General features: G+C 55.5%; 1 protein-coding gene across 3 annotated transcripts; it reads left to right on the forward strand.

Moving 5' to 3' along the window:
* The first annotated feature begins 247 nt into the window (after window positions 1–247).
* LOC144735449 (tryptophan--tRNA ligase, mitochondrial-like) lies at window positions 248–14,381 on the forward strand. Of its 3 annotated transcripts, none has more exons than XM_078617852.1 (8): window positions 248–617; window positions 985–1,117; window positions 2,116–2,267; window positions 3,933–4,013; window positions 7,070–7,155; window positions 8,863–8,981; window positions 11,576–12,052; window positions 12,891–14,381. In XM_078617852.1, the coding sequence occupies exons 1-8, from the start codon at window positions 513–515 to the stop codon at window positions 13,148–13,150; spliced, it is 1,413 nt and encodes a 470-aa protein (XP_078473978.1). In that variant the 5' UTR covers window positions 248–512; the 3' UTR covers window positions 13,151–14,381. The 3 variants fall into 3 exon arrangements, with proteins under 3 accessions (XP_078473978.1, XP_078473979.1, XP_078473980.1); XM_078617853.1 differs by having other exon boundaries at window positions 254–617; window positions 985–1,093; XM_078617854.1 differs by lacking the exons at window positions 248–617; window positions 985–1,117 and adding an exon at window positions 1,125–1,139.
* The last annotated feature ends 4,104 nt before the right edge of the window (window positions 14,382–18,485 follow it).

An 18,485-nucleotide genomic window follows, 5' to 3' on the forward strand; every position in this document is an offset into this window, starting at 1 on the left:
CCCTTTACAGCAATTGATTCTCATGATTCGGAAGGGCGGGGGACGTGGATTAGTTCAGTGGTGGGCGTGGTCACCGCGAGTGGCGTGGTTAGTTTGCGTACGTCATCACGTCAACCGCGCGTTAGCGAGAGTGACGTCACCCGTCTAGCGAGTGACGTCATCGCGTCGATCGTGCCTGACCGGGGAGGACGTCATCCCACCGTACCTGCGTTTGCGAGAGTGACGTCATCGCGTATAGCAATGTGCGTCTTCACGCGAATCGTACGCGGGCAGGAGTGACGTCATAACGCCCATTGTGCGCGAGCCGCAGTGACGTCACTGCTGTCATTGAGAAGTCTCATTCAAACTTGTGGAAAGTGGTTTTATTTTTTGTTTATAAACTTCAACATTCCGCGTTTTTTTTGTTTATCGCGCAGATCTCTTGAGTTGTAATCACCGTCGGCAATGTTACTCTTGCTCGTTTGAAGTAGTAAACGGTCGTTATCGCCCCGACGTCTTAGTTGTGGTCCGAGATGTCGACTCGCCTCGTAGGCCGAGGCTTTTTTCGGTTTTCCTGGCGGCGCCGCGGGACCGAGGGGACGAGGCGCGGTCAGGCGACCACCGGTAGCGCGGGAGAAGTGAGACCGCGTCCCCCGCTCGCCTCCCCCTCGCCCCCCCCTCTCGTCCCCTCCCCTCTCGCCCCCCCCTCTCATGTCTCCCCCCCTTATTATAAACACGCTTTAATGAAATATATATTTTATTTTGAATGATAGAATATAATATTGTCACCAGTAAGACACAAGTATACCAAGTTTGCAGTCGATACCACATTGGGAAGTGGGTTAAAATTTAGTTACAAGATTTGAGGCTACGACAACAACAGAGTGAGTTAAATGAAAGCTGCAGTAGTAACAAAGTTGTAGTTGAGAGATGAAGGAGATAACACCTGGCCACCGCTGCGTGTCTCTGTGTCTCCGTGTCTCTGTGTCTCCTCCTCCTGCGCAGCGCCGCGTCATCCTGTCGGGGGTGCAGCCCAGCGGGGTGCCTCACCTGGGGAATGTGTTTGGAGCCATGGGGACCTGGAGACAGCTGATGAGACACGGGGACACACGCGGTGAGACACGCAGAGACACACGGGGTGAGACACGGGGACACACGCGGTGAGACACACGCGGTGAGACACGGGGACACACGGGGTGAGACACGGGGTGAGACACACAGGGTGAGACACGGGGACACACGGGGTGAGACACGCGGTGAGACACACGCGGTGAGACTTGGGGACACACGGGGTGAGACACAGGGACACACGGGGTGAGACACACGCGGTGAGACATGGGGACACACGGGGTGAGACACGGGGACACAGGGGGTGAGACACGGGGACACACGGGGTGAGACACACAGGGTGAGACACACGGTGAGACACACGCAGTGAGACACACAGGGTGAGATACACAGGGTGAGACACACAGAGTGAGACACACAGAGTGAGACACACAGTGAGACACACAGAGTGAGACACACAGAGTGAGATGCAGGGACACACGGGGACATACAGGGTGGGACACGGGGATACACAGCATCTCTGTGTGAGTCTGCGGGTCTCTGTGTGAGTCTATGGGTCTCTGCGTGAATGTGTGGGTCTGTGTGTGAGTCTGTGGGTCTGTGTGAGTCTGTGGGTCTCTGTGTGATTCTATGGGTATGTGTGAGTCTATGGGTCTCTTTATGATGAGTCTATGGGTCTCTGCGTGAATGTGTGGGTCTCTGCGTGCGTCTGTGGGTCTCACTGAGGCAATGCCTATCACTGTCTTCCCGTGTCTCCCCGTGTGTCACCATACCTCCCCTGTGTGTCTCTGTGTCCCCCTGTGTATCCTTCCCCGTGTCTCTCTCTCTCCATGTCTCCGTATCTCTCTCTCCCCATGTATGACCAGTGTCCCCATGTGTTTCCCTGTGTGTTCCCGTGTCTCTGTGTCTCCCCGTGTCTCCCCGTGTCTCCCCGTGTCTCCCCGTGTCTCTCTGTATGTCCCCGTGTCCCCGCGTCCGAGACTCACTGTCTCTGTTTTGCGTGTCTCCGTATCTCCTCGTATCTCATCATGTGTCTCCCCGTGTCCCCTGCGTGTCTGCGTGTCCCAGACTCGCTGTCGATGTTCTGTGTGGCCGACCTCCACGCGCTCACCGTGACCCCCGACCCCCGCTTGCTGCGGCGTCGCTGCCGCATCACGGCAGCCGCTCTGGTGGCCTGTGGGGTGGACCCAGCCCAGAGCGCCCTCTTCCTGCAATCGCAGGTCACCTGGTTACCCGGTTACCCAGTCACCCAGCCAGTCACCCACTGATCCAGTAACCCAGCCAGTCACTCAGTGACCCAGTCACCCAGCCAGTCACCCAGCCAGTCACCCAGTTAGTCACCCACTGACCCAGTCACCCAGCCAGTCACCCACTGACCCAGTCACCCAGCCAGTCACCCAGCCAGTCACCCAGCCAGTCACCCACTGACCCAGTTACCCAGCCAGTTACCCAGCCAGTCACCCACTGACCCATTCACCCAGCCAGTCACCCAGTTAGTCACCCACTGACCCAGTCACCCAGCCAGTCACCCACTGACCCAGTCACCCAGCCAGTCACCCAGCCAGTCACCCAGCCAGTCACCCACTGACCCAGTCACCCAGCCAGTTACCCAGCCAGTCACCCACTGACCCAGTCACCCAGCCAGTCACCCAGTTAGTCACCCACTGACTCAGTCACCCAGCCAGTCACCCTGTGACCCAGTCACCCAGCCAGTCACCCAGCCAGTCACCCAGCCAGTCACCCACTGACTCAGTCACCCAGCCAGTCACCCTGTGACCCAGTCACCCAGCCAGTTACCCAGCCAGTCACCCACTGACCCAGTCACCCAGCCAGTCACCCAGTTAGTCACCCATTGACTCAGTCACCCAGCCAGTCACCCACTGACCCAGTCACCCAGCCAGTTACCCAGCCAGTCACCCACTGACCCAGTCACCCTGCCAGTCACCCAGTTAGTCACCCACTGACTCAGTCACCCAGCCAGTTACCCACTGACCCAGTCACCCAGCCAGTCACCCACTGACCCAGTCACCCAGTCAGTCACCCAGTCATTAACCCACTGACACGGCCAGTCACCCACTGACCCAGCCAGTCACCCACTGACCCAGCCAGTCACCCACTGACCCAGTCACCTAGCCAGTCACCCAGCCAGTCACCCAGTTAGTCACCCAGACACCCAGCCAGTCACCCAGCCAGTCACCCAGACAGTCACCCAGACAGTCACCCAGCCAGTCACCTAGCCAGTCACCCAGCCAGTCACCCAGCCAGTCACCCAATTAGTCACCCAGACAGTCACCCAGTCACTCACTGACCCACTGACCCAGTGACCCAGCCAGATAACGCAACCAGGATCTGTAGTGAGACTGCAGGAGGAGGAATCCGATGAGCTGTGAAGCTCTTTGTCAAGTCTGGCCACGAGGTGATCAGGTCCGCAATGGATGGTTCTTCATAAACAGAACGATGATAATTATTCAGCTTGTTAGTGACCAATCGTGCCCAGAGATGGAGTTTTGGCTTAAAACCCTCCCCCTCTCCCTCCCCATCTCCCTCACTCCCCGTGTCTCCATGCCTCCGTGTGTCCCTCTCCATGTCCCCCGTGTCTCCGTCCCCCATGTCCCTGTGTCTCCGTGTCCCCGTGTCTCCGTGTCCCTGTGTCCCCGTGTCTCCGTGTCCCCGTGTCTCCCTGTCTCCGTGTCTCCCTGTCCCCGTGTCCCCGTGTCCCCGTGTCTCCGTGACCCCGTGTCTCCCTGTCTCCCTGTCCCCGTGTCCCCCTCCCCCCATGTCTCCGTGTCTCTGTGTCTCCGTGTCCCCGTGTCTCCCTCCCCCCGTGTCCCCGTGTCCCCGTGTCCCCGTGTCTCCCTGTCCCCGTGTCTCCGTGTCCCCGCTAGGTCCCGGAGCACACGGAGTTGTCGTGGATCCTCAGCTGCCTCACAACCACAGCCAGACTCAGCCACCTGCACCAGTGGAAGGTGACGACACCGCAGGGTGACCCCTCAGTGACCCCTCAGTGACCCCTCTGACCCCTCGGGGTGACCCCTCAGGGTGACCACTCAGTGACCCCTCAGTGACCCCTCAGTGACCCCTCGGGGTGACCCCTCAGTGACCCCTCAGTGACCCCTCGGGGTGACCCCTCAGGGTGACCCCTCGGGGTGACCCCTCAGTGACCTCTCAGTGACCCCTCAGGGTGACCCCTCAGTGACCCCTCGGGGTGACTTCTCAGGGTGACTTCTCAGGGTGACCCCTCAGCGTGACCCCTCACGGTGACACGGGGGTGATGAGATGTTGACTGCCTCGCCCGGTGTACCGCAGGTCGTGGGTTTAATCCCGACCCCAACGCCTGCTGCTGCTGCAGCTGCTGTTTATTTGCAATGGATGTCAGTTCGATCCCAACACTCCTGTAGACCAGGCGAGGTTGTGAACGTCACCACCACACCGTGTGATGTTCACTACCTCGCCTGGTGTACAGGTGATGCAGTCAACGTCACCACACCGTGTGATGTAATCAACGTCACCACACCACCGTGTGATGTTCACTACCTCGCCTGGTGTACAGGTGATGTAGTTAACGTCACCACCACACCGTGTGATGTTCACTACCTCGCCTGGTGTACAGGTGATGTAGTCAACATCACCACCACACCGTGTGATGTTGACTACCTCGCCTGATGTACAGGTGATGTAGTCAACGTCACCACCACACCGTGTGATGTTGACTACCTCGCCTGATGTACAGGTGATGTAGTTAACGTCACCACCACACCGTGTGATGTTCACTACCTCGCCTGGTGTACAGGTGATGTAGTCAACATCACCACCACACCGTGTGATGTTGACTACCTCGCCTGATGTACAGGTGATGTAGTCAACGTCACCACCACACCGTGTGATGTTCACTACCTCGCCTGGTGTACAGGTGATGTAGTCAACATCACCACCACACCGTGTGATGTTCACTACCTCGCCTGATGTACAGGTGATGTAGTTAACGTCACCACCACACCGTGTGATGTTCACTACCTCGCCTGGTGTACAGGTGATGTAGTCAACGTCACCACCACACCGTGTGATGTTCACTACCTCGCCTGGTGTACAGGTGATGTAGTCAACGTCACCACCACACCGTGTGATGTTCACTACCTCGCCTGGTGTACAGGTGATGTAGTCAACATCACCACCACACCGTGTGATGTTCACTACCTCGCCTGATGTACAGGTGATGTAGTCAACGTCACCACCACACCGTGTGATGTTCACTACCTCGCCTGGTGTACAGGTGATGTAGTCAACGTCACCACCACACCGTGTGATGTTGACTACCTCGCCTGGTGTACAGGTGATGTAGTCAACGTCACCACCACACCGTGTGATGTTCACTACCTCGCCTGGTGTACAGGTGATGTAGTCAACGTCACCACACCGTGTGATGTTGACTACCTCGTGTGATATAGTCAACGTCACCATACCATGTGACGTAGTGAACATCACCACACCGTGTGACGTAGTGAACATCACTACACCGTGTGATGTAGTGAACATCACCACACCGTGTGATGTAGTCAACATCACCACACCGTGTTACGTAGTCAACATCACCACACCGTGTGACGTAGTGAACATCACCACACCGTGTGATGTAGTGAACATCACCACAGCGTGTGACGTAGTCAACATCACCACACCGTGTGACGTAGTCAACATCACCACACCGTGTGACGTAGTCAACATCACCACACCGTGTGACGTAGTCAACATCACCACACCGTGTGACGTAGTCAACATCACCACACCGTGTGACGTAGTCAACATCACCACACCGTGTGACGTAGTCAACATCACCACAGCGTGTGACGTAGTCAACATCACTACACCGTGTGACGTAGTCAACATCACCACAGCGTGTGACGTAGTCAACATCACTACACCGCCGCGTGAGTCCACGAGCTCCGTGCGTCCGCCACGGCCACGGAGGGGCACGGCGGCTCTCGTGACGACAGTCCACCACCACCACCACCACCACCGCCCGGAGCTCCGCTGTGAATCTTTCATTGCTGTTTGGAGCCCTTCCCAGAGACAAAGCGTCCGCACTCAGCAACGTGATCATGGCGCCGTTACTGCGGATAACGTCACATGGCGTCCGCTCATTCACCGTCCATTCAATCCATTCACCGTCATCGGTTTTCGCTTTCACCGAATTCACGCACCGCAGATTTTCCCGTTGCTCCCTCTCGTCTATTTCGTTCGCCTCATCTCCACACTTACATTCATGTGTTTTCCCGTTTCGATTTAAAGCTTTCGTGACTGCATGTTCTTGGTTCTTTCGGTAAAGTCACGTAGAAGGGAAACAATAAAATAATAAAAATATAAAACAATAAAAATATAAAACAATAAAATAATAAAAATATAAAACAATAAAACAATAAAAATGTAAACCAATAAAATAATAAAAATATAAAACAATAAAATTATAAAAATATAAAACAATAAAATAATAAAAATATAAAACAATAAAATGAAAAAAATATTAAACAATAAAATAAAAAATATATAAAACAATAAAATTATAAAAATATTAAACAATAAAATTAAAAAAATATTAAACAATAAAATAATAAAAAATATAAAACAATGAAATAATAAAAATATAAAACAATAAAATTATAAAAATATAAAACAATGAAATAATAAAAATATTAAACAATAAAATAATAAAAACATAAAACAAGATTTTTTAAATTGTTTTATTGTTTCCATTCTACGTGACTTTACCGAAAAAAACAAGAATATTTTGTCCCGTTAATTCTGCGTCAAGCGCCTTAGTTATGAAGCGCCTTAGTGAAGTTATAAAGCGCTTGGTGACAGCGCTCTATACATCCCGTTAAGCTAAGATGGTTAAACACCCCCGGGGTAAGAATGCTTGCGTAGGCATTGACACGATAGTTGAGTTTTAGTTCCACGTTGTATTTGCTCTCTTGGTGCCGCTGGGTGACGCGGTTGTTGTTGTTGTTGTTGCCGGGACTACTTTCAGGAGAAGAGTCGGGGCCGGGCGGAGCTGGGCAGCCTGGGCCTCCTCACGTACCCCGTGCTGCAGGCGGCCGACATCCTCCTCTACAGGCAAAGAGTCCCGACGGAGAAAGAGGATCGGGATCGGTGTTTCGACTGTAGGAGGAGAAGGAGAAATCCGATTAGCTGTGGAGATCTTTGCCGCAGCTGTCCAGTGAAGGGGCATGGAGTCAGCAAATAACAACACGAAAAAAAAACAATAATGATAGGAGTAAAATAATAACTTTTTTTAAAACACGCTTTAATGAAATGTACCGTACTAGTAATGGCAGAACTCCACGACTCCAGGAAGTGGCCTTGAGGTTTGCCCACAGCGTAAGGGGCCGTGGTGATTTACATCCAACGTGAGTTGAGCGTGGACAATTAGACCCGTAAAAAAGATGGTTTAAATATTTTTTTTTATGATAGAATATAGTGTTGTCATCAGTTTGACATAAGTATACCAAGTTTGCAGTCGATACCACATTGGGAAGACGGTTGAAATTGAGTTACAAGATTTGAGGATAGGACAACAGACCGAGTGAGTTAAATAAAAGCGTGTAATGATAATGGGATTCACGCTTTCTGGCAACGAAACAGGAGTTGTGTTATATGTTCGAAAACACAAGATAGACGCACACATCGCAAGCCATCAAGTCTGCGTCAGCCGCACATTACTGGTGGGAAATAATGCAAACAAACGCGCTCTGATAATGTCGCTACAACAGGGATGCAAATTTGAGAAAAGGTTAGCAGGTCATTATAACTGGATATAAATGAAGTATAGAAGTACGAATTGCATCGGTAAATACATTCCTGCCGCTTAACTCATCACACAGAAACCCACAGACTTACTCAGAGACCTACAGACTCACCACACAGAGACCCACAGACTCACCACACAGAGACCCACAGACTCACCACCCAGAGACCCACAGACTCACCACACAGAGACCCACAGACTCACCACACAACGACCCACAGACTCACCACACAGTGACCCACAGACTCACCACACAGAGACCCACAGACTCACCACACAGAGACCCACAGACTCATCACACAGAGACTCACAGATTAACCACACAGAGACCCACAGACTCACCACACAGACTCACAGACTCACCACACAGACTCACAGACTCACCACACACAGACCCACAGACTCACCACACAGAGACCCACAGACTCACCACACAGAGACCCACAGACTCACCACACAGAGACTCACAGACTCACCACACAGAGACCCACAGATTCACCACACAGAGACTCACAGACTCACCACACAGAGACCCACAGACTCACCACACAGAGACCCACAGACTCACCACACAGAGACTCACAGACTCACCACACAGAGACCCACAGACTCACCACACAGAGACCCACAGACTCACCACACAGAGACCCACAGACTCACCACACAGAGACCCACAGACTCACCACACAGAGACCCACAGACTCACGACAGAGAGACCCACAGACTCACCACACAGAGACCCACAGACTCACCACACAGAGACCCACAGACTCACCACACAGAGACCCACAGACTCACCACACAGAGACCCACAGACTCACGACAGAGAGACCCACAGACTCACCACACAGAGACCCACAGACTCATCACACAGAGACCCACAGACTCACCACACAGAGACCCACAGACTCACCACACAGAGACCCACAGACTCACCACACAGAGACCCATAGACTCACGACAGAGAGCCGCGTAGAGGCTGTGTCACCGCTGTTCTCCCCGCGTCTCCCCCACAGGGCCACACACGTCCCTGTGGGTGAGGACCAAGCCCAGCACCTTGAGTTGACGCTCGACCTGGCCCGGGCGTTCAACCACCGCTACGGAAACTACTTCCCTCTGCCCCAAGCAGTGCTCAGTGAGAGATGCTGGGACACGGAGACACGGGGACACGGGGACACGGGGACACAGGGACACGGAGTCACATGGACACGGAGACACGGGGACACGGAGACACGGAGACACGGAGGCACACGGACACGGAGACACGGGGACACGGAGACACACGGACACGGAGACACGGAGACACACGGACACGGAGACACGGGGACACGGGGACACGGAGACACACGGACACGGAGACACGGAGACACGGGGACACGGAGACACACGGACACGGGGACACGGAGACACGGGACACGGGGACACGGAGACACGGAGACACGGGGACACGGAGACACGGAAACACGGGGACACGGAGACACGGAGACACGGAGACACGGGGACACGGGGATCTGGGGGCACGGGGATATGGAGAAACAGGGGCACAGACACACGGGAACACAGAGACACGGGGATAAAGATATGGCTACACGGCGATACGGAGATACAGGGATAGGGAGACGTGGGGACTTGGAGACATGAGAGAGACATGGGGACATGGGCTAGCCTCCCATTGTGTCTACCAGATGGATATGCCTCTGGTAGAGCCATGGGTAGTTTGTTCAACTAAGGGGTCACAATGTCTGTTTCATGGTGTAGCGGGCAGAGACATCCCTGGGGTACCTCGAGGTACGCGGGAAATAGCTCCTGGCCATCATGAAGGTTCTCAATGATCGTGAGCAGAGGGTCAGGGACCCTGAAAGCACCAAGAACAACCCAGAGCCCAGGCCTACTGATGGTATCATAGGCCTTGACCAGGTCAACAAAGCAGAGACGTAGGGCCTGTGGAAATTCCCTACAGCTCTGCTGTAGCAGACGGACAGAGGATATGGCGTCTGTGTAGGACCAACATTGCATCCCTCCACTGATGTTCATCTTAAACAGCCACCAGCACCACTCCTCCCCTCCTGTTGAAGGGGAGGCGAGCCCACAGCAGCCTGAGACTCACAGCTTCCCACACCTCACCGCCACGCTCCCACGCCCCCTTCATTATTTTGTTCAGAAGCAGACCCCCACTCCCAGTTGTTTGGCAGTTTTCTACCCCAAGTAGCGGACTGTCTACCCCTCATGAAGCCAGGACCAGTCCACCGGATCTCTTGAATACCACAGATCCTCCATCCAGCTGCACGACAGAGGAGTGGCAGCCTCTCCCCCGAAGTAGCGTTCCAGAATTCCACGTGGCCCATCGCAGTGCCTTGTGGACGTTTCTGGAGGAACCCCAAGAGCACACGGGTTCAATCTCCTGGCTCCGCCAAATGAGGTTTGGACAGGGGATGTCATGGACGCCTGTACCCCCGTGGTCTCCAGCACGAGCTTAGTTAGATACTAACGTGGTTTTGTGGTCAATTAATTGAAAGTGGAGGGACCACCAGCCCCTCGCACTCTCCCAGGGGCCCCACGGCAGCTGCCCTGAGGCGAAGGCCTTCCTCAAAAGGCCTTGCTCACAGTCACCACAGCGTTACCAACAGGCAACCACCATCACCACCACCAACACAGTCACCACCACAACCATCACCACCATCACCACCACTACCATCACCATCACCACCACCATCATCACCACCACCACCACCATCACCACCATCACCACCACCACCATCACCACCACCATCACCACCACCACCATCACCACCACCACCACCATCACCACCACCATCATCATCATCACCACCACCACCACCATCACCATCACCACCATCACCACCACCACCACCATCACCACCATCACCACCATCACCACCACCACCATCACCACCATCACCACCATCACCACCACCATCATCATCACCACCACCACCATCACCACCATCATCACCACCACCACCATCACCACCACCATCACCACCATCACCACCACTACCATCACTATCACCACCACCATCATCACCACCATCACCACCACCATCATCACCATCACCACCACCATCACCACCACCACCACCATCACCACCACCATCACCACCACCATCACCACCACCACCACAGTCACCACAGCGTTACCGACAGGCACCATCGAGGAGGTGGGGGTTGTTTTTTCCAGACGACTACCACAGACACATACCGTGTACATTCACACACACACGTGTGCATATACATTCACACACACATCTACAGAGATCCCCAATGTAGCCTTAACAAAGGGAGTGTTGTTCGTGACTACCTATGATGGCCGGCATGGCACACGAGGGGTTGGGTGGCCAGCACCACGCCCGACCGCCTTTGTCTCCCCAGCGGCGATGTTTACACAATGCACCAGGTACTCATTTGAGGCCGAGTCGACCTAGGGAAGGCCCAGGACCGGTTCAAATAATTGTCACCGGTGTTGGTGGCCGTGAGCGGGAATCGAACTCGGATAGCCGGGGTCGTAGCGCAGCGCTAACTGCTGTGCCACCACTCCCTCCCTCTCCCCCATCCACCCCACCCCTCCCCCCTCTCCCATCCACCCCCACCCCTCCCCCCTCTCCCCCCTCCCCCATCTACCCCTCCCCCCTCTCCCCCCTCCCCCATCTACCCCTCCCCCCTCTCCCCCCTCCCCCATCTACCCCTCCCCTCCCTCCGTCTTCTCTTCAGGCGACTTCCCTCGAATCCGTTCCCTGCAGGACCCCTCGTCCAAAATGAGCAAATCGCAGCTTCCAACCTCCACCACCTCCTCCACCTCCACCACCTCCTCCACCACCACCACCTCCACCTCGTCGCCGTCCCCAGCGGGGCGTCCTGGCCGCCGCGTCTCCCTGGGCTCCGTGCTGCTGTGCGACTCGGACGCGGCCGTGCGCCTCAAGCTGCGTCGCGCCGTCACCGACTCGCTGCCGGGCGTCTCCTACGAGCCGGCGCGGCGCCCCGGCGTCTCCAACCTGCTGGCGCTGCACGCCGCCGCCCTGGGCCTGCGCCACCCCGGGCTGGTGCCGGGGGGGGGCGGCGGCGCCACCGCCACGCCGCGGGGGTACAAGGAGGAGCTCGCCGAGGACCTCCTCCGCCTCGTGGTGAGGCCGCTCCGCTCGCGATTCCTCCGCCTCATGGCCGGGGAGAGCGTGCCCCCGCTGGACGGAGGTGAGCGGGTGGGTGGGCGGTGGGTAAGGGGGTGGGTGGGTGAATGAGTGGGTGAGTGAGTGGGTGAGTGAGTGAGTGAGTGGGTGAGTGAGTGGGTGGGTGAGTGAGTGAGTGGGTGGGTGGGTAAGGGAATGGGTGGGTGAATGAGTGGGTGAGTAAGTGAGCGAGTGGATTTGCTGGTGGGCACATGGGTGAGTGAGTGGTTGAATGAGTGGGTGAGTGGGTGGGTGAGTGGGTGGGTGAGTGGGTGGGTGAGCGGGTGGGTGGACAGGAGGGTGAGTCATCGGGCGTGTCACGCAGTGACAGGCACTGCATTATGAACCCGGCAAGCTGAGTTTGTTTTTTTTCCCCGGCGACGGCAAACGTCCATGGAGCATTACCCGCATTGAGCTGCCGCGTGGCGAAGTATGATCAGTCAGAGGTGGGCAGGGGGAAGACTTTAAGAACTCGCACCTTTCATCTGCCGTGGCCACAGATCTTGTACTTCACCTCGGCAGTTCAACGTGCCTGCGTGTCGCTCCGCAATCGCGGCGGCCAGGAGATGCTATCTCCCTCGCCTCGTGCACAGGAGGTCCTGGGTTTGATCCCGACCCTGACGATGAATGGTCGTGCCGATTCTTCTCCGGGTCCTCCGGTTTTTCCCTCCACATTTAGACTCGACGTGACGCGTCTTGGGTATATTTTTGCTGCTGCTGCTAAAATGTTGCGTGCGACAAGCCGCTTCGTGGAGCGACACAGCTCAGTGAAGCCTTCACCTGGTCAGTTTAGACCACACACACACACACAGAGGAATAACCCCGTTCCACTTTGGACGTTCGGTGCTGGGACGTTCCTCAAGGCGGAGGCAGCGGTGGCGGTGGCTTGACCTGGACGGGCAGCGACGGCGCCAGCGACGGCGGCAAAGAGTTTGGGTCGTGTGAGGAGGAGGAGGAGGAGGGGGAGATGGGTGAGGAGGAGGAGGAGCGTGGAGACGTGGGAGGGGACCTCTCCCAGTGGGGCTTTCTGGGACGTGTCCTGGAGGAGGGTCGGGAGCGAGCGTCCCGCGTGGCCGTCCACAACCTCCGGGAGGTGAAGCGGCTCGTGGGGCTGCCACCGTGACGGAGCCCACCAGCGACTCCCCCCCCCCCACCGGCACTTTGTGTCGATCCTTCATTAGGCAGGGACGGGATCTGAATATCGCTGGGGTCCCACTCATGCACTGACCCCACCCACTCAAACACCCAATCACCCAGTCACACACCCAATCACCCAGTCACCCAGTCACACACCCAATCACCCAGTCCCACTCATCCACCCACTCATCCACCCACCCATTCACCCACCCATTCACCCACCCACTCACCCACTTACCCACCCACTCACCAACCTACCCATCCACCCAACCAATCCACTCACCCACCCACCCATCCACTCACCCACCCACCCATCCACTCACCCACCCACCCACTGACTCACCCACCGACTCACCCACTCACCCACCCACTCACCAACCCACCCATCCACCCAACCAATCCACTCACCCAACCACCGACTCACCCACCGACTCATCCACTCACCCACTCATCCATTCACTCATCCACTCACCCACCCACTCGCCCACCCACTCACCCACACAAAGATCCCCCATGTCGCCATAACAGACTGTTGGGGCAAGTGCTGTTAGCGGCCATATCCACGGTGGTCATCGCGTCTTTACGTGACATCATCTATCACTGCTGCCCAGGGCCGGGTCTTGACATTGCTGGGGCCCCAAGCCGCGTCAGACCCAAGAGGCCCCCATCGAGGAGGCGGTGGTCTCGAGTTGACGACGACGGACGCTCCACATTGACGATGGTCAAACGCCGCGTGCCTCCAAACACATGAGCGGAGATCGTCTGGTTTCCAACGCGGCTTGGGAGCTTTTGAGTGTTTTTGTGGATGATGTTTACCCATTAAAACCCTCGTGAAAGGAAAATAACATTTTGCAAGTGACGTATCTGTTTTTACGCTCTATGGCAACCGTGGGGTGCGATTTACGACGGTCCGATCTACGACCACGGGGTGGGTTTCCAGACACGTGTTGTAACGTCGTGATAACCGGGCAATGCCTGCATATTGTTGCCATAGCGGAATTAAAATAACCGTTCTATGGAGTCTCTTTTGCTATCCCAATCACCGATTGTGATGGTGTCTTGGGCTGAGAGAATTCCCCCCCCCCCAAACCTGCAGGCCCAGTTCCTGGAAGTCGGAGATCGGATCGCCGTTCTGTCCCTTAATGATGGTGATCGGCGTGGTGGTGCAAGTAACTTTATTTTGATTGAATTAAAGAGTGATTTGCGTTATCGCAGGCTACTGAAGCAGAGTCCATCTCTCCTCAGCAACCCGCACTCACCACTCATCCTTGCAGCGCCACATGGCTCTGAAAGCCTCCGAGCGAAGGATGTTTCAAGCCTCCTCATTCTGCTATGTTATACGGGAGTGGGCCTGTCGTTTTCTGTCAACCAGCCAGAACACCACCTCCTTCAGCCAGGGCCTCCGAGGTCTGGGACCCAATGCTGCCATTGCAGCTGCATGAGCCACAGTCCTGAACCTCATCCATTACACCATCATTACCACGGGTCTCATCACAACCCATCTGCTGCATGAGCCACAGTCCTGAGCCTCATCCATTACACCATCATTACCACGGGTATCGCAGACATCTGCTGCATGAGCTTGCAGTGTTGAACCTCACTCATTTCCCATCGGCATCAGGAGGGGGAGACGATGCCAACCCCAGCTGCAAGCGATGATGACATTCCTGCTTGCAGCTTTCATCATCCAGCTGAGGCCAGGCTACTGAGTTTGAATGGGGTTCTAAATGGACACCCACTCCCGGAGTGGAAGAATGGCAGGCGCATCTTACAAATGACCAGACGATGGTCAGTGGGCAGATCAGCTCCACAGTAGATTCTGGTGCTGAGGACATGGGCCCGTATTCACTGTTGCGTCACTATATAGTCCAGCAGATGTTCTTGGTTGGACCCGGCATGCACCCATGTGTGGATGCGCTGAAGCTGGAAAAGCGTGTTGGTAGTTACAAGCCCACGGTTTGCACAGAAGTCGAACGGGCTCCTACCGTTATTACCGAACTGATATGGCCCATGCTCTCCAATCACTGACCCAGGTGTCTGCATTATGACCCACTCGGGCATTAAAGTCACCCAACAAGATGACTCCATCCCAATGGGCCACTTTATTGAGCACCTGGGACAGGTCATCGAAGGCATCAGACTCATCGGCCTCGTCTGCACCGATGTTCATCTTCGGTGGGGGCATAAACGATCACCACAATTCCTCGCCTCTTGTTGATCGGGAATCTCCCCCACAGGAGCCTGGGACTCGGTTTCCCACACCTCACCGCCACGCTCCCACACCCCTATATACACACAAAACGTATGCACACAATTCACCATGTTTTCCCCCCATTCCACTCGCATTGTCTCTTACTCATTCACCCCCAGCGTTACTGAACGATCATACACTCACCCACCAACCCAGTAACCCACCCACCCAGTCACCCACCCACCCACGCACGCACTCACCAACTCACCCACCCACCCACTCACCCACCCACTCACCCACTCACCCACCCACCCACTCACCCACTCACCCACTCACCCACCCACCCACTCACCCACTCACCCACCCACCCACCCACCCACCCACTCACCCACCCACCCACCCACCCACTCACCCACCCACCCACCCACTCACCCACCCACTCACCCACCCACTCACCCACCCACTCACCCACTCACCCACCCACCCACCCACTCACCCACTCATCCACCCACCCACTCACCCACCCACTCACGCACTCACCAACCCACCCACCCACTCACCAACCCACCCACCCACTCACCCACCCACTCACCCACCCACTCACCCACCCACCCATCCCACCCATCCACCCACCCACTCACCCACTCACTCAACACTGGCATGCTCTACTGAGTATTTTTATTGGCTATTACAAAAACCGGGCTGACACACTACAAACAGCACTGCACTAGCACAGGCCCACAAGGGGTGAAGAAGGGGACTTGGGGCTGTGTTCCCACCACCTCTGCTTGGCCTGCCCAGGGCTGGGTTCCACTTTGAGGGGGGCCCTGGGCGAGACAGCTGTGGGGGGGGGGCGATGTGAATGCAGTTCCTCCCCAATACCCCCCAAAGCCCCATTCCAATGACTGCACATCCATCACAAACCAGATTTGGTTCCCCACTTGGGCGAAATTCCACTTCTTAAAATTATTTTATCGGTTCGATTTGTCACACGGCAAACATCGCTCATTAAAAACCCAACTATCATTTCACCAGGTCAGCCTCACCGAGCGGTGCAGCAAGCAGGCGATCACGAATGATATCTCGATGAAGCAGCTTGTCACGTGAACATTGGTAGCAAAAAAAAAACCCCTAAACGCCCGTTTAGTCTAAATCTGGAGGGTATTTGACCGCAATGCATTTCCACAAGCCACTTGGAGTCCAGCTATCATTCGAGGCCGGATTGCTTCTCAGAGCTGCATGGCTCAGTGGGCCTGGTTCTAGATTTGAAGCCTGGTCAAATAGAAAGATGGAATCAAGCGGGCGACCTCCGAACTTTGGATCCCACGTGGGCCCGTTTCGTCTCGGTTAAAAACGACGAGTTCGTGTCGATCGGAAACCCTCTCCCGTAGCGTTTGGTTTTTTTTGTCCTACCCCCCCCCCCCTCTCCATCCCCCACGCAGTTACGTTACCAATTAATTTCTTCAGAACCGCCGATTGTTGTGTTTAGTTTGGTGTCCTTCCCTGGCAACTCCGATGAGCAGGGTTGGCTACGACCGGTGGTACGAAAGGAGTCCAATATACGCATACACTTGAGGATGTGAAGCTTTCGTGAATGTCGGAATCCATCGTCTTTGGTTCTTTCAGTAAAGTCACGTGGGTGGAAATAAAATAAATCGCGACGTTTCGATCGCAACACGAGCGAGCGTCATCAGGCTCGTGTTGCGATTTCTTTTATTTCTACCCACGTGACTTTACCGAAAGAACCAGAGAGTTTGCGTACACACAGAAGTGACCAAACTCGAGCTCAAACTAAATACAACTCAAAAGCTCCAATCTGGAACCCCCCTCGACCCCACCGAGCTGACACCACGCGCCCAGAGAGCCACTTCGAGACCGCTTCACAAGGCTGGAGGGACGCGGCGGTAGGCAAAGCACGCGTGGCCACTCAAAACGTCGACGATTATTCAAATCGTTTACCCAGGAAAGCCTCACCAGTGTCAGCACAGCTTTTCAGGAGGGCCTTGCCGATGCTGCTGCTGCTTAACCCCAATTGAGCAGTTTGCAGGAACTTTGATGGGATGATGTTTTGGCCACAGCGTGGGAGTTTTAGAAATGATTTTAGCAAAGGGGGGAGAAACTGCAGAGTCCGAAACCCACGCGGAACAGGGGCGCGGAGGATGTGCAGACTCCACACAGAGACAAGTCCGAGTTGGATCTCCACAACCAGGACTGCTGTGCCACCCTTATGGCCCTCTGGGAATCCCAAAGCGTCTTTCCTGGGCTCAACAACAAGAGTGGCGATCATTATTAATAAGCGTGATCATCCTAAGAGTGACGCTGTTGACAAACGCGAATGGGGAAACTCCCGACGAACGCAACTGCCCTTGAAGGCCCTGGCCCTGTCCGCATCCGAGCAACAAGTTGCATGCAACAAGGGGAGTTGTGGATGCAACGCGTGTGCCCCCCACCCACCCAGCCCGCCACCCACCCACCCACCCAGCCCGCCACCAACCCACCCACAGCCCGCCACCAACCCACCCACAGCCCGCCACCAACCCACCCACAGCCCGCCACCAACCCACCCAGCCCGCCACCAACATGACTGGCGAGGCCTTCGCTCAACGCGTGAGCAACCGGCGTGGCGGACATCCACACACACTCGGTTGCAGGCAACCAGAGTTGCGCAACCGACTGCAACCGGTTGCGGCGAAATGATCCGGTTGCATGCAACCGAGCTTCCCGGCGCCGCGCCCGGGAGGGATGTGATCAGTTCACTAATGAGTCATTAAGTTACTGGTCGAGTAATTGGGTCACGAGGTTAGGTTATGTCAATACTGAGTAATTGGGACATTAGGTGGCTGGGTCATGGGCTGGGTGATTGGGACATTAGGTGGCTGGGTCATGGGCTGGGTGATTGGGACATTAGGTGGCTGGGTCATGGGCTGGGTAATTGGGACATTAGGTGGCTGGGTCATGGGCTGGGTAATTGGGACATTAGGTGGCTGGGTCATGGGCTGGGTAATTGGGACATTAGGTGGCTGGGTTCATGGGCTGGGTAATTGGGACATTAGGTGGCTGGGTTCATGGGCTGGGTGATTGGGTCATTAGGTGACTGGGTTAATGGGCTGGGTAATTGGGACATTAGGTG

This window comes from Lampetra planeri, chromosome 55, assembly GCF_965212315.1.
Source record: "Lampetra planeri chromosome 55, kcLamPlan1.2.h2, whole genome shotgun sequence".
NCBI lineage: Eukaryota > Metazoa > Chordata > Hyperoartia > Petromyzontiformes > Petromyzontidae > Lampetra > Lampetra planeri.